Raw genomic sequence first — 19,745 nt, 5'->3', positions numbered from 1 at the left:
TGTAGGGTCTGAGTTACTGGTCGAAGGTCAAACTGGCGGGAGAGAGCATCAGCTTTTACATTTTTCTTTCCAGGGATGTAAGTCACATGAAAATGGAAGCATATGAAGAAGAGAGCCCAGCGGGCTTGTCTGGAGTTTAACCTCTTGGCCCCTCTGATATATTCCAGATTACGATGATCTGTTAGGACGAGAAAGGGATGTTATGCGCCCTCCAACCAGTGGCGCCACTCCTTGAGGGCCAGCTTGATCGCGAGCAGTTCTCTGTTCCCCACATCGTAATTCCTCTCAGCGGGGATAACTTCCTGGAGAAGAAGGCACAAGGATGTGATTTTGGAGGTGTTCCCACCCGCTGAGAGAGTATGGCTCCTACTCCTACTTTGGAGGCATCCACCTCCAGGGTGAAAGGAAGGGTCGGATCAGGTTGGTGAAGGACAGGAGCTGAGGTGAAGAGGCGTTTCAAGGTGTTGAAAGCAGTCAGTGCGGTATCAGTCCATTGAAGGGTCTGGGTCTTTTGGCTGGCAAGGGCAGTGAGGGGAGCGGCAGTAGAACTGAAGTTCAGAATGAACCAGCGATAGAAGTTGGAGAACCCAATGAAACGTTGGAGTTCCTTAACGGTGGTGGGTTTAGGCCAGTTACTGACGGCGGGGACTTTGTTCTCATCCATGCTGACCCCTCCAGGTGTCAGTACGAAACCGAGGAAGTTTACTGAGGTTACATGGAAGGTGCTCTTTTTAGTCTTCACATAAAGGTTATGGTCAAGGAGCCGTTGAAGAACCCTTTGTACATGCTGTATGTGTTCCTTCGGGGAGTGGGAGTAAATCAGGATGTCATCAATGTAGACGATGAGAAAGCGGTTGATCATATCCTGGAAAACCTTGTTCATAAAGGATTGGAAGACGGCGGGGGCGTTAGTAAGGCCTTAGGGCATGACCAGGTATTCATAGTCCCCTCGTGCGGTGATAAAGGCCGTCTTCCATTCGGCGCCTTCACGTATACGCACAAGGTTATAAGCACTCCGCAGGTTGAGTTTTGTATAGATGTTGGCGTGGCCCACTTGTTCAAGGGTCGCTGGGATCAGAGGAAGAGGGAAACGGTTCTTGACCATAACATAATTCAGGGAACGGTAATCAATACATGGACGAAGACCACCGTCCTTTTTTTCCAATGAAGAAGAAGCTGGACGCAGCCGGGGAAGAAGAAGGACGAATGAAACCGTTTTCCAGTGCTTCATCAATGTAGTTCTCCATTGCCTCATTTTCCGGGATAGATAGGGGGTAAACACGGCCCTTCGGTGGGGACACTCCAGGGAGTAAGTCAATAGCACAGTCCCCTGGGGCCTTGATTTAGCTGAGGCCTTGATTTTGCTGAAGACATTGCTGTACTGGGCATATTCAGATGGTATGGTGGGTGGCACTGCAGAGGCAGAGTCCTCAATGGTAATGGCTGGTGATCGATAAAACTACCTGCTGCTCCTGAATCTACCAAGCCCTCTACATACTTCGTAACCCCCTTCACGGTTATCAATACTGGAAGTAGAATTGCTTCTGGGAGATATTTAGAAATACGGGCCCGCCTACCTGCATGGCGGCGGAGGGACCCTTTTCAACTCTCCGTGGGTGGTGAACAGGGCAATGGCTAAGTAGATGGTCTTTCCCACCACAGTATAGGCAGAGCCCTTCTTGGATCCGCCTTTGACGTTCGATACACGGGAGAGGAGCATGACCCAACTGCATGGGCTCTGGAAGACTCGGACGGGATGACGGAATCATGGAAAGAGAAGGTTTTGGGTTCCTGGGTGGCAGAGTTCTATGGAGATGGACAGATGAATGTATTGGTTTAAATCCTGAAGGTCACCTCTACAGGCCAGCTTTGCCTGAAGTTCCCTGTTGAGCCCTCTTCGGTAGACAGTAAGTAAAACAGCCTCACTCCCTCCACTCCCTGCAGCCATGGTGCGGAACGCGAGGGCATACTCGGCAGCTGAATTGCGTCCTTGTTGAAGATCTATGAGGAGGTTCCCTATAGGACGACCGGAAGGAGAGTGATCGAATACCTCTTTGAAGAGGGTGTGGAAATGGGTCTCGGATCCGAGTTCTGTGCTGTTGGCAGTCCATATGGCGGTGGCCCAATTCAGGGCTTTGCCTGTGAGTAGAGACACAACAAAATCCACCCTGCTCTTGTCGGTGGCAAAGTTACTGGGGTTGTGCTCAATGTATTTGCTGCATTGCATCAGAAATCACTGACATTTCCCAGGTGAACCGTCATATTTTCCAGGCATGGATATGAATGAAGGAGGGCTATGGGTTACAATACCTGGCATCGGAGGAGTATTGATAGGCTGGCGGAGAAGATGGCCGATTACCTCCATACGCTCCTCTTGCCGGGTTAGGCGCCACTGTAGCTCCGCTGAATCCATTCCGTTTTTGGTGAGGTATTCTGTAATTAATACTCAGGGAGAAAAAGGTATGTTGAATGTTCCACAGTGTCCTAGTTAAAGTTTTGACTTAATTTGGCTTGAAAATCTATGGCAAGACTTAAATGGTTGTCTAACAATGATCAACAACCAACTTAACAGAGCTTGACATTTTTTTAAAAGAATAATGTGCAATATTGTACAATCCAGGTGTGCAAAGCTGTTAGAGACCCAGAAAGACGCACAGCTGTAATCACTGCCAAAGGCGATTCTAACATGTATTGACTCAGGGGGTTAAATACTTATGTAATCATGTTTTATTTTTCTTTAATCTTTTTACAAATGTTAGAATTTTTCTACCACTTTGACAGAGTATTTTGTGTAGATTGTTGACACAAAATGACAATTAAATCAATTTTAATCACACCTTGTAACACAACAAAATGTGTAAAAAGTCAAGCAGTATGAATACTTTCTGAAGGCACTGTACAGATATTTCAGGATGTTGTGTATCCCTGGAAATAATCAGAATTCATGTAAACATAACAGTTTTGAAAACATAACTGTGACAGGTTAAATTGAGCCGCCTTGGGGTAAAATGTTCCACGTCTACGCATTTCTGTACTGAATGAAATATTACCACCACCAATGTTCCCTCTAAGCTGCGTGCGGGCGTGCAGCTCCCCCAGGACTGCCGAGCAGAAGAAATATCAGCCCACGCAGAGAAGCACGAGATTGAACTTCACTCAACTTTCTATAGCATTCCCTGTTAGTTAACACTACCATCAATGTTTCCTTTTACTGTGGGAATTGGGATCGAATAAAGGCAATATTAGCCACTTTCAATGCAACATACCGAAACAAACGAATTCTGCAAGACTTAGTATGCAAAACGAACTACGCAAGAGATTTTGCTGTAGGCAGAATGCATCGGAGTAGGATTCTATTGCATTGACAGGCATGACTCAGGCCCCTACTCTACACAAACTGGTGCGCCATAACCCATCAGAGCTGCAGTAGGCCTATATGCAAATAGACCATTGCCATATATGGATCTGTGCCATTGACTTTGAACTGGACTGTTTTTACAGCATGAGCGGTAGTGAGTAGATGCGATTGTTTTTAGATCAAAGAGAGAGCTACATGTAGCGACGTGTGCACATTTGTACGTTTGTTCATATCCTTTGCTAGTTAGTGAGTTATTAGCCCAGTTATAGCTAATTTGTAGTCAGCAATGGGAGAGTGATTGCTTCCTACAAGAGCATAAAACCTGGGTTCTTTGAAAAGCAAGTCAAGTAAAGAGCTTTTTTTTGTCTTAAAGGGGCAGTGTTGTATTTTGAGACAGGCTTGAATAAGCTAAGTAGCTAATAGGCAGATGGTAGCATAATTTGTCTGATTCTCTGTAATAATGGTATGGGAATAATGATGCATTTTATTTTGTAAAGTGTTTTTTTGCATCAAACAACACAACATTTTCAGTCACCTCCTTGTCTGAAGGACAAGTGGATAAACAGGTTAATGTCAAACCCTGCATGTTTTCTTCAAAAGCCTCATGGAATGAAGACCTACATTGAACACCACACATTGGCTGCTACTGTAGGCTGAAAGATAGAACAGCTATTTCCATGTTAAAATGTTATGGGATGCATTTTCTCCATTATTTGTGATGGTATGCCACTCTGGTAGGCCTGCATTATGATCAAATAGCCACAGTATCCTACTTTACCACTGTTAAAACTAACTTAAAGCGGGTACAACCTCAATGTTCACAGTAAACGCGCGCTGGAAGTTGCAATCACAATCCCTTTTTTGTATTTCAAGCATTTAAACACAGGTTTAACAACTACAGTGTAACACACATTTCTAACACTGTACTTTTTAAAACAGTTTTAACATAGGCTCAGGCCCTGGTGTAACCTCATAACCTCGTGCCAATTCTTAGGCAAGTTGTCTGCATTTCAGGTACTAAGCCCATGAAACTGGTCCGCAAGATTCTTGATACGTTTAGCAAGCTCAGACTCCATGTCATCAGATAAGACCTTGTGTGTCTCTGCTACTCTATCATAGCCTCTCTTTTACACAGGTACAAGTTCGTTTTCTTTTTTGTCAATGTGCCTCTTCAGTGTAATTTGGTCAATTTTCTCACACTTCCTTGGCTGCTCTCTCAAGAACCTCAAAGGGGGCTAGACCCCTCCTTGTTTTACGTTTGTATACACGGGGCATGATGATGTCTGCTCTGTAACAATACAAATGCACTATCTTGATTTCATATGCATGACAAAATGTAAAAATACTATGCATATTGGGGCTGATTCAGACTTGTGTACGCCTTTCCTACATGTACGCCTTTCCTACACACTTCTCAGTACTTGGTATTCAGACTTACCTTATTCCTTACCTTAAATATATGCATATTCATCTCTGTTTCAGCCCCCAATTGGTAGATTTAAAAACACTCTGATCTTGTAGATTATTTAGGTTTAGGAAAAGTATTTTTGAATCATAAAAAAACTGATTTGGAGAGAATTTACCCATAAAGAAAACGGTGGTTTGATTCATTCTGAAAATGTACACATTCTTCCTCCCATGGTAATGTTGGAAGATTAGTGTACATAACATTATAATAGGGAGAATAGTGTACAATAGTAGTCTATTGCCTGCACTAACCATGGAACTGTGTGATGATACGGCCAAGTATTGTGCCATTTGTCGGGTTCAGACTGTTATGGCTTGATCCGCTCCATAATAATAATAATAATAATAATAATATGCCATTTAGCAGACGCTTTTATCCAAAGCGACTTACAGTCATGCGTGCATACATTTTTGTGTATGGGTGGTCCCGGGGATCGAACCCACTACCTTGGCATTACAAGCGCCGTGCACTACCAGCTGAGCTACAGAGGACCATAATGAATTAATTAGCCTACTAATGATCCTCAACAACAACCACACGGACGTGACGATGTTTACAGAGGAAGCAAATGAAGGTAAATGAAACAATGTGTCACGACTTTGGCCGAGGCTGCCTCCCCTCCTTGTTCGGGCAGGCTTCGGCGTTCGTCGTCACAGGCTTACTAACCACTGCCGTCACATCACATTTGTCTTGTCTTGTCAATCACACACACCTGGTTCTAATCCCCTCATTAGTCTGTGTATAAGTGTTCCCTCTGCCCCCTTGTCCTTGTGGGTGATTGTTAGATAGTAGGTAGTATAGCTGGGTGGAGCTACTCGTACATTTTGTTGCCAGGGTAGATTTTCCCCTGTGCCTATGTATTATTGGATTCTACCTTTACCATGTATTTGCCAGGGATGAGAGTTTCCCCTGTGCCTGTTTCGTTGATCACTATTTGAGCGCAGTTATGTGTCAACGAAGGAATAAACTCTGTATTCGGTGATTACCCTCCTGCGCCTGACTCCTTTCATCGCACTCATCACAGAAACACCCACACTTGTTCAGAGCCCTCTGCTGCGCACTGTACCCTACCTATCCACTTTCCCAATCACATGGTAGTTCCCCAGTGTAAGGCGCTAGTCGATTCAGGCATTTCATTGGTTCCCCTATCCATTCCACTCCCCATCAGAGCACTCGATAGTCGACCATTAGGGTCCGGGATTGTTACGTAAGTCACTATACCAGTCACCATGATCACCCAGGAGACACATTGTGAGCGGGTTATTCTTTCGATTATTGAGTCTCCTGCTTTCCCTGTGGTATTAGGTATCCCTTGGCTAGCACTCCACAACCCCACCTTATCATGGCCGCAGAGGGCTCTCACGGGGTGGTCGCGAGAGTGTCAGGGTAGGTGTCTAGATGTTTCCGTTGGTGCAACCACGGTGGAAAGTCCAGACGGTACCTCCACCTCGCGCATTCCCCCCGAATACCTCGATTTGGCACACGTGTTTTCTAAGACGCGTGTGACTAAATTACCACCTCATCGGGCGGGGGATTGCACGATAAACCTTCGGGTAGACGCTGTACCTCCCAGGAGTCATGTGTACCCCCTGTCGCAGGCTGAAACGGAGGCTATGGAAACATACGTCTCCGAGTCCCTGGGCCAGGGGTATATACATCCCTCCACTTCACCCGCCTCCTCGAGTTTCTTCTTTGTGAAGAAGAAAGACGGTGGTCTGCGCCCGTGCATTGATTATCGATCACTGAACAAGGAGACGATTAGATTTAGTTATCCTCTCCCCCTCATTCCGTCAGTGATTGAGTCAATACATGGGGCGCGCTTCTTCACTAAGCTAGAGCTCAGGAGTGCATACTACCTGGTGCGTGTTTGGGAGGGGGATGAGTGGAAGACAGCATTCAGCACAACCGGGGGCATTATGAATACCTGGTGATGCCCTACGGTTTGATGAATGCTCCATCCGTCTTCCAGTCCTTTGTGAAAGAGGTGTTTCGGGACATGCTTGGTCGTGGTGTGGTGGTCTACATCGATGACATCCTGGTGTATTCCGCTACTCGCGACAAGCATTTGTCCCTGGTTCGCAAAGTGCCGGCCCGACTGTTGGAAAATGACCTTTATGCCAAGGCAGAGAAGTGTATGTTTTTCCAGCAGTCTGTCTCCTTCCTCAGATACCGCATTACCACCTCAGGTGTGGAGATGGAGGGAGATCGCATTTCAGCCGTGAGTAATTGGCCGACTCCAACCACGGTTAAGGAGGTACAGCGCTTCCTTGGCTTTGCCAACTACTATCGGAGGTTTATCCGGGGCTTTGTCAAGGTTGCAGCTCCCATTACATCCCTGTTGAAGGGTGGGCTGTCCCGGCTCCACTGGTCTGCTGAGGATGACCTGGCCTTCAGGAGTCTGCGGGGTCTCTTCGCCTCAGCTCCGGTACTGGCCGACCCCGATCCATCACTACCGTTCGTAGTGGAGGTGGATGCGTCCGAGGTAGGGATAGGTGCTGTCCTGTCCCAATGCTCAGGCATGCCACCCAAGCTCCGCCCCTGTGCCTTCTTCTCTAAGAAGCTCAGCCCGGCGGAGCAGAACTACGACGTTGGTGATCGGGAGCTGTTGGCTGTTGTCCGAGCTTTGACCGTGTGGAGGCATTGGCTCGAAGGGGCGAAACACCCTTTCCTCGTCTGGACAGACCACCGTAACCTGGAGTACATCCGGGCAGTGAGGAGGCTGAATCCTCGCCAGGCCAGGTGGGCCCTATTCTTCACCCGGTTTGATTTTACACTGTCATACATTCCGGGTACGAAGAACGTGAAGGCAGACACACTGTCCCGACTGTATGACACAGAGGATAGTCCCAGAGACAACACCCCCATACTCCCAGCATCCTGCATTGTGGAGCTGGATATAGAGTAGGCATTACGCACAGATCCATCTCCACCGCAGTGTCCAGCTGGGCTGCGTTATGTGCCTGCTCTTATCCGTGATCGTCTGATCTTCTGGGCACACACGTCACCATCCTCTGGTCACCCAGGTATCAGTCGTACAGTGCGCTGCTTGATCGGAAAGTACTGGTGGCCTACCTTGGCTAAGGACGTGAGGGTGTACGTCTCCTCCTGCTCGGTGTGCGCCCAGAGTAAGGCACCTAGGCACCTCCCAGCGGGTAAGCTACAACCTTTACCAGTTCCACAACGATCATGGTCTCACCTTAGTATTGATTTTTTGACTGATCTTCCCCTCTCCCAAGGTAACACCACCATCCTGGTCGTTGTGGACCGCTTCTCCAAGTCCTGCCGCCTCCTTCCTCTGGCCGGTCTCCCGCGGCCCTGCAGACTGCGGAGGCCCTGTTTACTCACGTCTTCCGGCACTACGGGGTGCCCGAGGATATAGTGTCCGACCGAGGTCCCCAGTTTACGTCCAAGGTTTGGAAGGCGTTCATGGAATGTCTGGGGGTCTCGGTTAGCCTGACCTCTGGGTTCCACCCCGAGTCAAATGGGCAGGTGGAAGGGGTAAATCAGGATGTGTGTAGGTTCCTGCGGTCCTACTTCCAGGACCGGCCGGGGGAGTGGTCGGTGTTCTTGCCATGGGCAGAATATGCCCAGAACTCTCTCTGCCACTCCTCTACTAACCTAACACCATTCCAATGTGTTTTAGGTTACCAACCGGTTCTGGCACCGTGGCACCAGAGCGAGACCGAGGCTCCTGCGGTGGATGACTGGTTTCGGCACGCGGAGGACACGTGGGACGCTGCCCACATTCACCTCCAGCGTGCCGTGCATCGTCAGAAGGCCAACGCTGACCGTCACCGCAGTGAGGCCCTGGTCTTCATACCGGGGGATCGCGTCTTGCTCTCGACCCGGAATCTGCCCTTCCGCCTGCCCTGCCGGAAGCTGAGCCCGCGGTTTGTGGGGCCATTCAAAGTCCTGAGGAGAATCAACGAGGTCACGTATAGGTTATTACTTCCCCCTGATTACCATAGTAACCCCTCGTTTCATGTGTCTCTCCTCAGGCCGGTGGTGGTTGGTCCGCTACAGGAGTCTGAGGTGCGGGAGATTCCTCCACCTCCTCTGGATATCGAGGGGGCCCCGGCGTACTCTGTCCGCTCCATCCTGGATTCGAGGCGTCGGGTGGGGGGCCTTCAGTACCTCGTGGAGTGGGAGGGGAACGAAGGAATAAACTCGGTATTCGGTGATTACCCTCCTGCGCCTGACTCCTTTCATCACACTCATCACACAATGTAATTAAATGGAATGATAATGTAGCCTATACCAACTGAAGGGAACTAACAGTAAATTGGCAGTTGAAAATGTGTGGTTATTAGGCCTACTGACGGTCCATACTGATAGTGGCAAATATTTAACATGATAGAAATAGGAAACAGAGAAAGTCGGGGTAGCCTGTAATTAAGACTTTCCAGAGTGTCCATCCCTGAAAGTTAAAAGACCGTACATAATGTCACAGCATTTCTGCATAATGGCACAGCATTTCATAAACTTTACTGTGGGAAAGTTGATATGTTGATATGCTTCAGTTTGCTGCCATATGACTGGTTTCACATTTGTCTCCAACGATTACAAGGTAAAATAGATCTAAAACAAGTGTCATTTATATTTACAATCCCCTTATCCAAATGGACTACTCATTTACCTACAGTGAGGGAACAAAGCCTGCTGATTTTGTATGTTTGCCCACTGACAAAGACATGATCAGTCTATAATGTTAATGGTAGGTTTATTTGAACAGTGAGAGACAGAATAACAACAAAAAAATCCAGAAAAACGCATGTCAAAAATGTTATAAATTGATTTGCATTTTAATGAGGGAAATAAGTATTTAACCCCTCTGCAAAACATGACTTAGTATTTGGTGGCAAAACCCTTGTTGGCAATCACAGAGGTCAGACGTTTCTTGTAGTTGGCCACCAGGTTTCCACACATCTCAGGAGGGATTTTGTCCCACTCCTCTTTGCAGATCTTCTCCAAGTCATTAAGGTATCGAACCTGACGTTTGGCAACTCGAACCTTCAGCTCCCTCCACAGATTTTCTATGGGATTAAGGTCTGGAGACTGGCTAGGCCACTCCAGGACCTTAATGTGCTTCTTCTTGAGCCACTCCTTTGTTGCCTTGGCCGTGTGTTTTGGGTCATTGTCATGCTGGAATACCCATCCACAACCCATTTCAATGCCCTGGCTGAGGGAAGGAGGTTCTCACCCAAGATTTGATGGTACATGGTGCCATCCATCGTTCCTTTGATGCGGTGAAGTTGTCCTGTCCCCTTAGCAGAAAAACACCCCCAAAGCATGTTTCCACCTCCATGTTTGACGGTGCGGATGGTGTTCTTGGGGTCATAGGCAGCATTCCTCCTCCTCCAAACACGGCGAGTTGAGTTGATGCCAAAGAGCTCGATTTTGGTCTCATCTGACCACAACAACTTCAGACGGCCCTGTATATGTTCTTTCTTGAACAGGGGGACGTTGCGGGCGCTGCAGGATTTCAGTCCTTCACGGCGTAGTGTGTTACCAATTGTTTTCTTGGTGACTATGGTCCCAGCTGCCTTGAGATCATTGACAAGATCCTCCTGTGTAGTTCTGGGCTGATTCCTCACTGTTCTCATGATCATTGCAACTCCACAAGGTGAGATCTTGCATGGAGCCCCAGGCCAAGGGAGATTGACAGTTCTTTTGTGTTTCTTCCAGTTGCGAATAATTGCACCAACTGTTGTCACCTTCTTACCAAGCTGCTTGGCGATGGTCTTGTAGCCCATTCCAGCCTTGTGTAGGTCTACAATCTTGTCCCTGACATCCTTGGAGAGCTCTTTGGTCTTGGCCATGGTGGAAAGTTTGGAATCTGATTGATTGATTACTTCTGTGGACAGGTGTTTTTTATACAGGTAACAAGTTGAGATTAGGAGCACTCCCTTTAAGAGTGTGCTCCGAATCTCAGCTCATTACCTGTATAAAAGACACCTGGGAGCCAGAAATCTTTCTGATTGAGAGGGGGTCAAATACTTATTTCCCTCATTTAAAATGCAAATCAATTTATAACATTTTTGACATGCGTTTTTCTGGATTGTTTTGTTGTTATTCTGTCTCTCACTGTTCAAATATTAAAATTATAGACTGATCATTTCTTTGTCAGTGGGCAAACGTACAAAATCAGCAGGGGATCAAATACTTTTTCCCCCCACTTTAGCTCTTATAAATGGCTCTTATCAAGTTGTAAATTACGGTGCATGGAGAATGGTGTTTTTTTCGATCAGACCTTATTCATGGTTTCCTCACATGTAAAGGTGGTGGAATTATTAAGGCATTAAGTCAAGGTCAGAATACAGCATACAGTGGGGAGAACAAGTATTTGATACACTGCCGATTTTGCAGGTTTTCCTACTTACAAAGCATGTAGAGGTCTGTCATTTTGATCATAGGTACACTTCAACTGTGAGAGACGGAATCTAAAACAAAAAGAAAATCACATTGTATGATTTTTAAGTAATTCATTTGCATTTTATTGCATGACATAAGTATTTGACCACCTACCAACCAATAAGAATTCCGGCTCTCACAGACCTGTTAGTTTTTCTTTAAGAAGCCCTCCTGTTCTCTGTATCTGTAGACACACCTCTGCCACACCTTCATTTATTCAATCTCCCACCCATAAGAATAGCAGGCGAATAACATGCTTTTCTCATGCTTAAGTTTAAAGCCAGAATACGTGTAGAGAGAAAAGTGCATACAAAGGGAATTCCGTTCCATTTACACTCTTAACTCAGGTCGGAGTCGGCCCTATAATGCATAAAACTGACTAAATGTAATGATCATTTGTATGGGGTATGTTGAGCCATTGGTTCAACTTGACCCTGGCGAAATGGCACAATTGCAAAGCAACCATTTTGACTATATTAGCCCACACAGCTACAAGGATGCACTTTCATGCTCGGTTTAGGACCTCATATTATAGCTTAAAGAGACCCCAACTGATGGATACAACAGTCTACTTTGGTTTAAATACAAGGATCATGAAACCTCTAACACAATACATTCATTTCACTTGGTGAAAATCTGTTTTTTGGGACCTAATTTACCACTTTTTCCATGTGGTTTCTTCCTTCACAGACTCCATGAAATGATGACCTCTTCCTAAATATTTGGTCACATGATAAATGTTGTGTATGGTTTCCTAGAAACAGGGGGTGGCTCAACTAACCCTTTGGCTCAACTTACCCCACTCTCCCCGTTTATGTTCTCTCTAACGTTAAAGAGGCTACACAGAACTTTTGCCTCACAATTGTTTTACTTCGTGTTGAATTTTAATCTGAAACGTGTATCTCTGTGACAGTAGCTATATCACCCTGATGTTTAATGAAATCCAATCTCCAAAATGGGATGTTGCTGACTGGTCCCTGAGATGGTTTAAATGTGACTTGAAAGGAAACCAGTGAGATAATGCTTGCTCTCATTTTGATGTTTGCTATCATAAGCAGCTAGAGTTCTGAAAAAAGACTGTCACGTCTCAGTGGTTTTTAAATATGTATTGTTTAATCACATTGGAAATAACTAAATGTAGTGAACAAATATAGTAAATATAAAGTCTCTCAAAAGACACACGTTTGCTTACTGCTTTTGTTTGCTTTTATTTAAATTTGGAGCAGGATTGGGCCTAGAATGTGAGTAGAGACCTAAAGCGATGGACACAGGTTTGAGATATCATCTGTATAGACAAAACACGGCGGAAACATCAGTTATAACACTACAACAGAGAGCACGTATGGTCACATATCCACAGAATGTATAGTGTCTTTCTTTCTCCTCCCAGGGGTGGGTCAGTAAAATGACCTCCGCTTCAAGATGTACGGCCTCCGAGCTTTGGTGTTTTTCACTTGCCTCTTAAAAATATACGGTGATTTCCTTTTGAGCGGGTTGTCACTGTTTTGATCGGCGTCTAAGTACTCTTGAGAGTTGCCAAGCAGCTGTAAAGAAAGACAGAATAAGCCACTCCTGGTGCATAATGCAAATATAACACATGGTATGCGTCCCAAATTACACCCTATATTCCATTGTATAGCGCACTTCTTTTGACAAGGCCCATAGGGCTCTGGTCAAAAGTAGTGCACTTTAAAGAATAGGGTGCCATTTGGAACGCAGACATTAATAATAATCGTGACATCAGATAATGGCTGGCTGTACCTATGCAGCTGTGGTTTAAACAAGTGTTTAGTGTGTTCTTCCATGCATGAGAAAACAGGTGATCTGAAGAAACCTCGACCATGACGTGTGAGGAGATGTGGAGCTGACCGTGTGCACATCAACATGAGGAGAAGGATAGGCATTTAATGAGGGGTGTTTAGCGCTGTGCAGGGCCCAGGGATGGACGCTCATCGTGGGTGTTTAGCGCTGTGATGGGCCCAGGGATGGACGCTCATCATGGGTGTTTAGCGCTGTGATGGGCCCAGGGATGGACGCTCATCGTGGGTGTTTAGCGCTGTGATGGGCCCAGGGATGGACGCTCATCGTGGGTGTTTAGCGCTGTGCAGGGCCCAGGGATGGACGCTCATCGTGGGTGTTTAGCGCTGTGCAGGGCCCAGGGATGGACGCTCATCGTGGGTGTTTAGCGCTGTGCAGGGCCCAGGGATGGACGCTCATCGTGGGTGAGCTTGAGTGAGCGATATGTGTGTGGCCCTGTTTATATGTCTTTGTGTGTGTGTACTGCTCTCTGTAGACCTTCTGTGTGTGTGTGTGTGTGTGTGTGTGAGTGTGAGTGTGTGTGTGTGTGTGTGAGTGTGTGTGTGTGTGTGTGTGTGTGTGTGTGTGTGTGTGTGTGTGTGTGTGTGTGTGTGAGTGTGTGTGTGTGAGTGTGTGTGTGTGTTTTTGTGTGTGTGTGTGTGTGTGTGAGACCTTCTTAAAATGCATATGTCTGCATGAAAGTTGTTCTATTCAAATGGGAAAATGTCTATCTTTGCAGTGTATCAGCCTCTGTCATTGTAGGTGTCGGTATAGTCATCCCTATCTGTGGCCTGACTCAATCAGATTGAGCGCTAATCTGCATTGGCCGACATCCGCATAGCAGATATTTTGACGGTGTTGGAGGTGTAACTGCGGTATGAGCTGACAAACTGTATTTTTTACATTTTAGTCATTTAGCAGACGCTCTTATCCAGAGCGACTTACAGTTAGTGAGTGCATACATTTTTCATACTGTATCAGTGAGCGGCTGCTGTTGTGTGTCACAAACCACTCCTATACTTATTATCCCTACTGCATTTAGAAGTTCAAAAGGGTACCAGGAAGTGTAGGCTCTATCCATGTTAGAAATAATGACTCTCAAATGTCAAACCATTGATGTTAGGCTGATGCAAATCAAATCAAATCAAATTTTATTTGCCACACGCGCCGAATACAACAGGTGTAGACATTACCATGAAATGCTTACTTACAGCCCTTAACCAACAATGAATTAATTTTTTTCAAAAAAAGTAAAATAAAACAACAACAACAAATAAGTGTTGAGAAAAAAAGAGCAGAAATAAAATAAAATAACAGTTGGGAGGCTATATACAGGGGGGGGTACCTGTGCAGAGTCAATGAGCGGGGGCACCGGCTAGTTGAGGTAGTTGAGGTGTTTTCCTGTTCATTTGGATGGGGGGATTGTAGCCTATCAGTCTAATTCGAGTGTTTGAACTTGTAAAGCGGCTGCATGAATTTCTGACTCGGCTTCAAGGGATTGGACGGATTAGAGTCGGCTGTGGTTTGGTTGCATCCAATGGCAGCGTCTGCAATAAGGTAACGCAACGAGCCGCTTGTGGATAGCTCTAACGCAGTTCCCCCTCCGACACCTCTGAATCCAGCCCTTAGTGTCTGTATATCCCAGTGTACGTATGTATGTATGCATGCATCCCTGTGTGCGTCCCTCACCTCTCGGGGCTGCAGTATTCTGCAGATGTGCTGTAGGTCGAGGAGCTCGTCCAGGGGCTCAGGCAGGGAGGCCAGCCTCTCCCCCAGCTCCTCCCCAGTGTTGTACTCCTCCTGTTCTCTCCACAACCGGCTGTTTATCAGGCTGTTCACCATCCTGCACACGTTCACCAGGGACAAACGCCAGTAGGGGGCGTTCTGCTTGCTCTGTTTCATGTGGGAGACGATAGGAAATAATTAAGACAGTGTGTGTGTGTGTGTGTGTGTGGTGTGCATAAGTGTGCTTTCTGCTCGCTCTCACAATTCATGGCAATAGATCAGTCAGATCTTAACCTTATCTAGCTCCAAGCCTGCTCTGTCATAATCTAGTTTGAGCTTGTGGTGTTGGATGGTGTGAAGCCCCTGCCGCTGCCTGTGGGGGCCCCTGTGCGTGGGCCGAGTCCCTAACAGTACACAGCCCAGACTCCCTCCCGGGTGTCACTGACAATGATGAACAGAGTCATAAGGAACATAAGATTGGAGCTTCTAAATCACCTCAAACCCCATCTCACCTATCAGCTTTGCTTTTATAGATGGCAAAGGATAGCACTTTTATTTCCTGGCATCGCCATTGTTGAGAGAGGAGTTGTTAGATATTACATATGGATTTGTAGGCCAAGGGGTAGAAATGTCACCGAGTGGATTTGTGTTGTACTGAGCAGCCATAAACCCCCCCAGCGACACGACAGATAGGACGTCTCGGTCTGGCTGGATAGTGTTGTGGGTTCCTGACAAGATTAACATTTAGAAAACCCTACAATTACAAATGAGCTCTTGTTTTATTAACACACTGGGTTGTGAGACGAGAGGTAGATTAACTTTAAATTGTGCCTCATCCTTCGTCTTTTCGCTCAGTATCACTTAATCAATGAGGGACTGAGGGACGGATCCCGTTTTTATGGAGCAGGAATGGTCCAATAATGCCAGCATCCCCAGTAGCGCAACTAACTGCCATTTTAATGGCCCGTCCCCATTTCTATTGAATTGTCTGTCACTGGCTAGTCTGTCATGACAGTTATGGGTGCCGAGATTATCCACTGGCTAGATTACTACATCAGCCATTATTAACACTGACTACTGGTTTATCCAGAAAAAGTTTATCTCACCTTACTCACCAATTGATTTCGTCCTCAATTCAATCCAATCAGAAGTATCGTGGAAGATGCGCGTTACAGCTCGATTTAAATTTAAAAGGCAACGTTCCCGCGTTAGCGGAGACTGCATTCACGGTAAACGCTGCAAATGTCGGCTCACGGAAACGCTGCAAATGTCGGAGATTACCTTTTGAATTTCAACGTGAGCTTCCGTGATACTTCAGCGATATGGATTGAATCCAGCCATTAGTCTAATTCCCTGGTCTAATTCCCTGGTCTAATTCCACTCTTTTTTATTCTGTTAAGTCAAATGTGTGTGAACACATGCAGTGGTTATAAATTGACATGACAGATACTTATGAAATAATAACTGTTGTTTAACAGCACTGATCATTTGTGCAGTTGTCTTTTTTATGGCCTGTCAAACAGCCGCCAAAGAAGAACATCAACAAGTGTCATGGAAACAATAGTCAACCTATTTCAACAGATATTAGCAAACTGATCCCCAATGGAACCATGTGTAATGTGTATAGAATCTAAAGAGGGAAAAGGAAAACCCGTGTGTCTAATACAACACTGTCTCTCCAGTGTCTTCTTGAGCACTCCATCACTCATCTGGCCACCTATTATTACAATCAGCCCTCCAAGGAACCTTAGAAACATAATAAGCCATAAATCCCAGAGCTTATTTGTCATAGTCATGTCTCAGTGTGTCCGCCTCATCTCCACTCATTTATCAGACTGAGAGTGGGGAGTAGGGAGTGAGAGAGAGTGTGTGTGTGTGTGTGTGTGTGTGTGTGTGTGTGTGTGTGTGGCCGCGCAGCGCTATGTTGCTGTCAGGACAATCTGAATGGTATTAGCTCAGGTAATCAGTCTACAGGCTCCACTAGTTCCAGTTCCATCTCCTTTAGTTCCTCTAGTAATCAATTAATTCAATTCCCATTGCGTGTGTATGTGTATGAGTATGTGTATGTGTATGTGTACGTGTGTTTGTGTGTGTGTGTGTGTGTGTGTGTGTGTGTGTGTGTGTGTGTGTGTGTGTGTGTGTACAGAAACCTGTGAAACTATGAACAAATAGAATCAACAACGAAAAAGTTGAAACAGAAACCTAGAGTGGAAGATGACATATCTAAAGGACAGGTCTATATCCAGCCCCCATGAAAGAGCACCTGCGTTACAGGGGCACTACCTGCAAACACACACACACACACACACACACACACACACACACACACACACACACACACACACACACACACACACACACACACACACACACACACACACACACACACACACACACACACAAACACACAAACACACACACACACAAACACACACACACAAACACACAAACACACACACACACAAACACACAAACACACACACACACACAAACACACATACACACAAACACACAAACACACACACACACAAACACACACACACACAAACACACAAACACACACACACACACACAAACACACACACACACACAAACACACACACACACACACAAACACACACACACACGCACACACATCTCAGATCTGACAGGTGCAAAGTGGAAGCAGTACAGTACCTTTGAAGTAAAGAGACTGCTCAATAGCTCCTCCTCTATCGCCCGCTGTTCCTGGTCAACATCTGTCAGATAGACACAAAACAAGAGTTGTACAGATATAGGTATCATACAGGTAGGCATATAACAACACTAATACAGGTATAATACAGGTATTTTGTGCTCCAATCCTGAAATCAACATTTCAATAAAAACGTTATTTCTATCGCCTTGACTTAATGTTTTTCTAGCATTTCCTACAACAGCTTTATCCAACTTAATTTATCTGTTTGGTGCAAATGTAGCCCTCATAGCCTAATCCTCGCGAGCCGATTTGAAGCCTACTAACTTTCTGTTACAGCCTGATCCATTAGGCACCCTCAAACATCGGCTAGAGGTGCAATAAAACTCAACCAAGAAAAGCTCAAAGCTTTTTGATATGCATTTTGAAGCGTATCACAGAGTTCAGATAACCAAACCTTGATTAGATGTTCAATCAAATCACTTTTTCTCCTTGAGCCAGGAAGTTAATACTGCAGTGGGCTAAATCAGGGTCACACAGAGTGTTTCTTGGTAGTCTTAAACAAATCTACTTTGAAACAAAAGTATACACCTCAAACGCATGGTTATGGGCTTAAAAAATAGAAGACACCTGTACCATGTCAGGTATAGAGTTGAAATGTATTACATTTTGAGTTTGCGTCCCAACATTACACTTTATATACATCACAGAAGTCTGAAATATAACAAAACCGTTTGACATACAGTAGAAACACCGGATTTTCGTCTGTTGTTTTTAAAATATATGTTTATTAGTTATGAAATAATGAAAAATATTAATAACATTCCACCCATGAGGCCACTAGAGGGCGATCTGGTCATTTTACTGCAGGAAAGGGCTACGGCTCTTTTGGGTGCCGCTAGATCGGGAGGGAGAGCGAGGGGGAGAGAGAGAGAGAGAGGGAGAGAGAGAGCGAGAGAGAGAGAACGAGAAAGAGAGAGAGGTAGAGGGGGGGAGAGCGAGCGAAAGAGAGAGAGAGAGAGAGAGAGAGAGAGAGAGAGAGAGAGAGAGAGAGAGAGAGAGAGAGAGGGGGGGGGGGGGGGGGGGAGAGAGAGAGACAGAGAGCGAGAGAGCGAGAGTGAGAGAGAGAGAGAGAGAGAGAGAGAGAGAGAGAGAGAGAGAGAGAGAGAGAGAGAGAGAGAGAGAGAGGGGGGTAATCAACGAGTGGACAGTCAGATGTGTGTTGATGCATTAAGTAACCCAGTGGTCAGAAACCCTGGTCCTGGAAAGTGTCAATTGGCTGTCTTAGCTCTAAAACACCTGAGACAACTAGGCTAGGGCATTGATTAAATGAATAGATGGACAGTTCTGTGCTGGGCTAGAATAAACCCATGCACACCCTGTATCTCTGCAGATCTACCCCACTAGAACGTTGCATACCAAAAATATGTTGAAAATGAATGTATTGTATTAATATTTTGCTGCAATGTAATACAACTCTCCAGGTATGTACTTTACATATGAAGTAGGTTGAAGAAGATTACCTTCAATTTGCTAAACTTGTGTTGTTGGTGAATTGAATTTTGTAGAATTTCAACTAAACATGATTTAATAAAATAATGTCATTTATGGGTTCTAAATACTTACAAACATATAAATAACAAAATACACTATGTCAGAGCATATTTTCAGAGAGGTTATGTCTACTTGATAGGAATGTCAGGGTAGTCAATGGATGTGAATGGACAAGAAAGTGTGCATGGTGAAATCCACCTGTTGCAAAAGTATGTTTGAGAGGAATTCAGTTAGTCCCTAGTCTCTGAGTATATGTCCTGTTCTTTCAAGATATAATCCAACCTAATCAGTTGACAATGCAACCAATATAATACTCATAAGGTAGCAAATCAATTAGCATCATTAGGAAAGGATGTCAAAGGATGCCCGTGCTTACCTGAACATAATATGCCACACGTCAAACAGAGGAGAAGTACACACGCCAACTGTGCCTGCATCTTGGAGAAAATCCCACACTCTGAATCCAGCTAGCTAAGCAGGACCCAAGTCCATAGGGTTAGGGGTCAGATGCAGAAAGAGAGAGAGAGATGGAGGTGGAGAAGGAGGAGAAGGAGTGTACTCACTCAGTCTGTTTATCCCTGTGTTCTCTTTTTCCTGTCAGTGACAGTGTGACTGAGTCCTCCTGGCTTTAGGTAGAGTGAAGGAAGTGAAGAACACTGGGCTCCATTCCCTCAGTATATAAGAGGTAGAATGATGTCAGAGGACCACTCTCTCACCCCCCCTCCCCCCGCCTTCATCCTCCGTCCCCCTCCACTCTC

The 19,745-nt window shown here is 45.6% G+C and overlaps 1 protein-coding gene across 1 annotated transcript; it reads right to left on the bottom strand.

Moving 5' to 3' along the window:
• Positions 1-12,548: 12,548 nt before the first annotated feature.
• Positions 12,549-19,433, bottom strand: nts (neurotensin). Its single transcript, XM_084168526.1, has 4 exons — positions 19,364-19,433; positions 17,436-17,497; positions 14,724-14,927; positions 12,549-12,781 (listed from the first exon to the last, which is right to left on the bottom strand). Exons 1-4 carry the CDS (start codon positions 19,422-19,424, stop codon positions 12,635-12,637), a joined length of 474 nt encoding a protein of 157 aa, XP_084024652.1. The 5' UTR covers positions 19,425-19,433; the 3' UTR covers positions 12,549-12,634.
• Positions 19,434-19,745: the final 312 nt, after the last annotated feature.

Source organism: Coregonus lavaretus, assembly GCF_964263955.1.
Source record: "Coregonus lavaretus genome assembly, chromosome: 9".
Lineage (NCBI taxonomy): Eukaryota > Metazoa > Chordata > Actinopteri > Salmoniformes > Salmonidae > Coregonus > Coregonus lavaretus.
Note: the sequence above shows the minus strand (reverse complement) of the source record. Positions and strands in the feature narration are given on the sequence as shown.